At 37.5% G+C, this 7247-nt stretch overlaps 1 protein-coding gene across 1 annotated transcript in view; it reads right to left on the bottom strand.

The window, feature by feature from the left end:
- Positions 1-6991, bottom strand: part of ergic1 (endoplasmic reticulum-golgi intermediate compartment 1) — a 19423-nt gene extending 12432 nt beyond the window's left edge. The window contains exon 1 of the mRNA XM_016449729.1: positions 6858-6991. Within this exon, the coding sequence (XP_016305215.1) occupies positions 6858-6877 (20 nt within the window). The 5' untranslated portion in view covers positions 6878-6991. The remainder of the gene's footprint in view (positions 1-6857) is intronic.
- Between the last annotated feature and the right edge of the window lie 256 nt (positions 6992-7247).

Raw genomic sequence — 7247 nt, 5'->3', positions numbered from 1 at the left:
TGTGCAGAGCAGGGCGAGGCCAGGAACAGGATGAGAATGCTGCTTTAGAACATTGATTTTGAAACTTGTGAATCCATTAGAATCGTTAGAAGACAGAATCGCGATTCATATATGAATAGATTATTACGTGCACCCCTAGTTTTCTCTTCCTCTTCTCTAAAGCAGTGCAGCATGGCCCTGCCCCCTTTGCTGCGTGTTCCCGGGGGCGGGGTTTATGTAAAATTCTGGGTTCTTGATGTAACGGACCCGGGAAGTAACTCGTTGTAGTCCCTACCAGCCGTTTTTGTAGGCATTAAACTGCCAGAATTTTAAAAGACGATATCTCCGTTTGCATTGAACTTTCAGCTTCTTAACTTTGAAGATATTGTTTACGATCAAACAGCAACATTACACACTAACTAACATTAAAAAAGTGAAATCGCAATCAACCACCCCTTTAAGAGTGCGCTGGCCACGAGCGATGACATCGTGGAAGCTATTGTCGGACCCGCACACACATTTCATGAGGAAAGTTATCGTGCATGCAAATGACTTGCACTTATGAATATGATAACGTTCCGGCATCAATTCTAGTAGGGTAAAATGTAATTCCGCTTTCGAAACGGTCTGTTTTGCCCTGCCATCATTAGCTGAAGCTGTGTGAACAAGCCGCGGCTGCAGAGTCTGTGATCTGCTCCGTCTCACGCAGCCTCAGAGGGAGTTCCGCAACAACGCTTAGCTGCCCGCAGATGCGCCTGCTTATATATCGGCCTAATTTGCAGCACAATCGGCCGATGCCGATTAATTTAAAAGCTGCAGAGTGTGAGTTGCTCCGTCTCTCACGCAGCCAGAGAGAGATTCTCCGGTGTTCCGCAACAACGCTTAGCTGCCCGCAGATGCGCCTCCCTATAAATCGGCCTAATTTGCAGCACAATCGGCCGATGCAGATTAATTAAAAAATGCCAAAAATCGGCCGATCAATCGATCGACCTCTACTGTTGGCCTACTTCTAATAAAATGAAAGCAAAACACACAAATAATATTTAGACTGTTTCTGATTAAATAAAGCAGTAATTGATGCCATAAAATCATGAGTATGTTTTGATTTAAAGGTCAGAAGCTATAGCTTACAGGAAAAAAAAAATCACAAACATGACACTTAAATTAAATAATGTTATATATACTGATCTATTCATTAATGTGTAATATGTTATATTTTTTAAACAAATTATGAGCTCTAAAAGATTTTCAGAATTTTTACAACTCTTTTGCTTTAGACCATTTACAAATGTTAAATCTTAAAATAAAATGTTAAGGTTACTACTGCATCTTTCTAAAAAAAATGCAGTGATTAATATATAGTTTATTTATAGTTATTTTCAAATCGTCAATGTACTGTCATTATAAAATAACTTTATTATTGTTTATTTAATTCTAACAAATAAGTTCTTGTTAAAAACTAAGCAAAATTAAAAATAATTATATGAAAAGTGAAAGTGACGTGACATGTGGCCAAGTATGGTTACCCATACTAGGAATTAGTGCTCTGCGTTTAACCCATCCTAAGTGCACACACACACCGTGAACACACACCCAGAGCAGATGCCGATATATATCCGTATCGGCATCTGCTATCGGCCAAAATGAGTTGAAAATTATCGGCATATCGGATATGTGCATCCCTAAATATAACAAAACCTCTTTATAGTCTTGAAGAATACTTTTTTTTTTAATTTGAGAGAAATATGACTATGTAAAATACAGATTTATGATTTGCCTAGACACTGGTCAAGAATAAAACATTTTTGCAGCGTACTTCTCATTTGATCAGATTAATTCTTCACGTAATATGCATTTCCACTGTACCGCACTGAAAAACATCTGCATCTGTCATTAAAAATACACCATGCTCTTAGAATGCCTTAAAAACTAATGGCCCTTCTTCGAATAAAATACAGTATAGAGAACAATGAAGCAATACATGATTATTATACGATATTTGCAATTCTATTAAATAAGGAAAACAGTTACTATACAACAAATTGTCAAAGTTATGTTTATTAACAGAAAAGAAACAACAATCCTCGGTTCGTTTGAGACGACACCAAGAAAAAAGTAAACTCTCCACGAGTCCATGCGTAATGCGTCCAATCCCTGACTTTTTAAGGAGCTCTCAAACTGTGTTAGCTCCAAAGCAAAACTATCCAGCTCAGAGTCTTGTGCCCTTTTTCGGCTTTGAAACCTTCACAACTACATCAGAACTCTGGTCCAACCCTTTACGCCACCTGCCCTCAAAAACACTTACATCTGTGAACATTTCTTGCAGTGAAATGACCCAAGCTGACGCAATGCTGGAGGGGGGAGGGGGGCTGACTTCCTGTTAAACCACATGCCCTGTGTTTCTCTGCTATACCCCTCCTCCCACGACAGGAACCATATAGTTCACTGTGTTCTGACAGAAGAGCTCAGAGGGTGAAGAAAGGAACCCCATTGTGTGAAACTCAGGAGAAGGACACGCTGTTCCTAAACCACTGACATCTCTAGTTGATGTCTTCATACTGTGTAAGACCTGATTTGGTAAGCGAGACTGATGAATATACCAAAGTAGGCCCCAAAGTAGATTTGATATTTTGTGTCTAATGGAAAAAAAAAATCATATTCGTTGTTAAAATGCTTTATAGAGATACTGTATGGGACTGCTCACTTTCTAGCTATTTAAACCATACTCATATGACTATAGTTAATTAACTGAACAGCACTTTCATTAACTGTAGTTTGATATAAATCTGTCTGTATTCACTCATTCATTTAGGGCTAATGAACTTTCTGGACCAAACACCACACAAAGGACAAGAAATGCTGGTATCCTGAACATCATTGTATGAATTTATACAAATTAACCACCGCGTAAAAGAGTTACATTTTCTTATTAGATCGGGTTGGATTATCTCAAAAACAGATATCACCACAACTGAAAACAGGGATTTTGAAAATGCACAGAAAAGTCAAACTCAAACTACAGCTAATAGCAATGTCTAGCATGCAAAACCTTTTCAGTCTGTTTATCTCTTTACTTGTAAAGCAGAAAATATGTAAGGAAAAAATGCAACAACACACAAAAGTGTTTTCAGTAGACACACAAAAACGTGGATTAGGCAGAACAGACACCATTTTCAATGCGTTGCATAACAGGCGTCACATTTACACGTTCCCCAAGGCTGTTGAAGAGTTCACTTCTTGGATCTGTCAGATATTTCTTATTTCCTGAATTACAACAGCAACAAACACCCACAGCTGCTCTGAGAGTCAAAAAGTCAGCATACGCCGAAGGGCTCATACGTGCCAATATTAACAGGCACAAGACTGTACCACAGTGACAAAGGAACATTTTTATCAAATAATACTGTGCAATTTTTAGTTACTTAAGACCAGAATATTTACACTGAATTCTAAATGGATAGTGTAAATACGTTAACAGTCAAAAATTTGAAAACACATGGCTGAATTTACCATTTCATTGTCTTGAAACCCATTTTATCTTAAGGCTTCTACTAAAAGCATTTCGCAGACAAATATACATTGTGCCAACTAGAGCCCGACCGATATGGGTTTTTTGGGGCCGATACGATAATTTTAATGCACTTTGAATGCAACGTGTACGTTCCCTTGGAACTGGAATCATGGCGGAATATCATGTGAAGTCCACTCCGCGGGGCACTTACGGTCGAATAAGACCACGCTTGAATGCTGCCTGAACAAGAGACCTCTTACTGAAGTGAAAGTGTTGACTGGTGTCACTATCTCGCGAACGCTCCGGCGGATCTCCACCAAATTCGGGGTACCCCGTCAGCTCGAGGAGTCCTCTCGAACGCCACCCTCCGCGCGTCGGTAGCCCCCCGGGATCGCTAGATCGGTTGGTGCTGGATCGGCGGCATATTCGCCGATACCGATATATCGGCGACAGGCTCTTATCGGCCGATAATATCGGCAAAACGATATATCGGTCGGCCTCTAGTGCCAACACATGAATAAAAACTAACGATGAAAACTAAAATTATGAAGAATTCCTAAATGGATGGACTTCGAGTGGAAAGTTAAAATTGCAGCAACACATTTCCAGCATACATGTGAACTCTTACAATAAATATACAATAAAATACATTTGAATCCAATCCACACATTAAAACTGTAATGATGCCCTCCATAACTGCAACATCATATAATTCATTTTGCAACATCACAATCATGTACACAATGTGGTGAGCTTTTTACATTCTTTTTGTTCTGTCTATGAAAACAATTCCAAAGCAGGGATCAATTATGGCCTGTGTGGTAAACACAAACAGTACAAACAGTAAAACATTCAAGTGCTGTTAAATTTAATAGAGTAATTAACGATTTTCTATTTATTAGCTGGATGAAAAAGCCACAATGATTAACTGTTGAAAATGATTTAATTTTAAGCCATTATTTACAATAATTCCCTATCCAGCTCAAAGTTGTCCACCAAACATCCAATAACTTTTTACATGTAGAATTATAAACCTAACAAGAAAAAATTGCTACATGTATATTTTAGATAGAATTATTGCACTTCTGTTCTATGTGCTCCGTGTGTTTTATGTGAACACACCAATGCTCGTTCAACTGAACTCACACACGATTAAGTCATTATCAAATTTGTTGTAGTTAATCGATTATTATAGATTTTATTGATTAGTTGTTGCAGGTGTACAAGCCAGCTGTATAATAGTAAAATCAGTTGACTGGAATGAACTGTGGTATAATGGTGTGTTCCACAGCAGGAGGTTTATGAGTCTATTCTCAGGCAAACAGCCCATTCTCTGTGTGTTTTTAAAGAGGAAGTCATGTCTGCTATATAAAGAGCTAATTGTTTTATTTCAGGCCTCTTTGTCACTTTCATTGGTTGTATCAGATTCGTCTACAGATGAGCTAAAATGAAGCATGATTGGAAACAAGGAAATAAGGTTGTGTTGACACCTTAGCACCTAAGTATTATTATGTAATAGCAACACCCACAACCCTAAATATGCACATTCTGTGTGTAACTGTCACTGTTTTACACCAGTAACGCAAGCCAAAGACCAAAACGCTGGACGTTAAACATCTAAATAGATGGGGAAAAAAATGTTTAAACGTTACCCTGACCAAAACAGTCTTAAAACTTTCAGTGCAAACAAAGACAGGAAATATGCTGGCGCCTGCTTCCACCGATATTTACAATTCATTTCATTCACAATCTGTCTACAGTCATCTGACACATTAAGAGTCTCAAGACAAACAAGACCTTTATAGTGATGTACTACTATTTTTATAACTACTTTTGTTACTTTATTTGGAGAACATATAATAATTAATTTCACATCTAATTACACATTAATAACTCAAAATTAGTATCGATACCTTCGTGTCATTAAGTTGGATTACATTACATTACATTCCGGCAAAAACACTATTAAACTAGTAAATTAGCCTACACTTCAAATTTAGCACACACCCATTCAAAAGTTTGGAGTCAGTAAGAATTTTTTGTAAACAAATACTCAGAATACTTTTATTCTGCAAGGATGCATGAAATCGATTAAAAGTTACAGTAACTTAAAATGTCACAAAACATTTCTGTTTCAAATAAATGCTGTTCTTTTGAACATTCGATTCATCAAAGAAACCTGAAAAATGCATCACGGCTGATAATAGCAACACAGATAATAATAAGAAATGTTTTGAGCAGCAAATCAGCATATTAGAATGATTTTTGAAGGATCATGTGACACTGAAGATTCCGTTTTTATCACAGCAATAAATTTAAGTTTTTTTTTTTTACTGTTTTTGAGCATAAGAATTTCTTTTTAAAAAACGTTAATGGTACAAAATTTCTAGAAATCAGTCTTCAGCAAATTAATCAATCATTGTTTGTCTTGATTTGTCCTCCATAGTCGGCTATGCAAGCCACATAGCACCAACTTTTTGTCATGGATAATAACAATTACATTAAAAATACAAGTAAAAGCAAGTATTGTGTGCATTCCGACCTACAGACATGTTTTATTGATTCAGTGTGGATAATAGCAGACAGTGCCTAATGTGTCTCTGCAAATGTACAACCAAGTTATACAAGCCACCAACCTATTCAGTTACAGATTCAATGTGAATATGCTCTTTCATAGAAAATTATTTGGTTTCCAAATAGCAGTAGAACTCATGATGTGATATATGAATGTCATTTTTACATGTTGTGGGTCCTGTTTTGTATTTGCATAACCATGCAGTGTAACCAGTATGAGCAGGAACTTAGCATGCTTAAAAAATAAAGCAAACATTCAAACAAGTGGACGACTATGCAACACCAATATTAAATGTTATGTCTTACGCAAAACTGACCTAATTCTTGCTTAGAACACAACTTTTTATGTGTCCTTTAGGATGCGACATGCATATCTACAAATTTTCACCTGCAGCTAAATGAAATGCTCCATGCAGTTTTGCCAAGAGCTGCTGACAGCATCCTGCTCAGTTTTTCATTCATATTTATCAAGAGCGGTCTGATGCTCTTAAATGAGGTTTACAGAACATTCAGACAAAAAATAAATGGTTGTAAAAGTGTTTTCACAATACAAGCTGGGCAATCTGTTGTAGTTTAAGGAATTGCTGGCTGTCTTAAAACCTAGTGAGCAGCTTAGACAGCAGTTTAGTGCATGATAGACGCGTTCCGAACGTCCAATAAAAAAGAAAAATACTAGGTAGGTAGCTCACTAGGTTTTGAAACACTTCCATTGTGTCTATGGTGGACGTGTTTGATTCATGCACTAAAGAAAAAACAAAAGCCCACGACCAACTCGCTTCAAACCTCTACTCACCTCCGCACATCGAAAGTCATTGTGTGAAAGGACGAATAAATCAAGTCAAAAGTGTTTAAAGATAAACGACACAAGTAGGGGGATACTCCAGATTCTTCCTTCAATCCTGCCGGCTGTTCAGACCGGATGTGACATTCGCTTAGGACGCTTTGCACAATCCTATTGGTCGGAGGGGAGCGAGCAGCGTGATTCTGTTTCCGGTTGTGTCATGCAATCTTTTTTTTTTTTTTTTTTGGCATGCAAACTTAACGCGTTGCCTATGGTGATTCATATGGTGATTCAGGTCCAAGTTTATTTCGCTGCTTTTGCTTCCGTTTATGTGGTCCAACAGTCTAAAACTATTTCTACAACAACAAAAAACCTAAACGTGGCTCTGCCGTGTTCTTCCAG

The sequence above is a fragment of the Sinocyclocheilus anshuiensis genome, unplaced genomic scaffold (assembly GCF_001515605.1).
Source record: "Sinocyclocheilus anshuiensis isolate Anshui unplaced genomic scaffold, SAMN03320099.WGS_v1.1 scaffold1763, whole genome shotgun sequence".
Taxonomy (NCBI): domain Eukaryota; kingdom Metazoa; phylum Chordata; class Actinopteri; order Cypriniformes; family Cyprinidae; genus Sinocyclocheilus; species Sinocyclocheilus anshuiensis.
The sequence above is the reverse complement of the archived record's forward strand: the minus strand, read 5'-3'. Positions and strand labels throughout refer to the sequence as shown.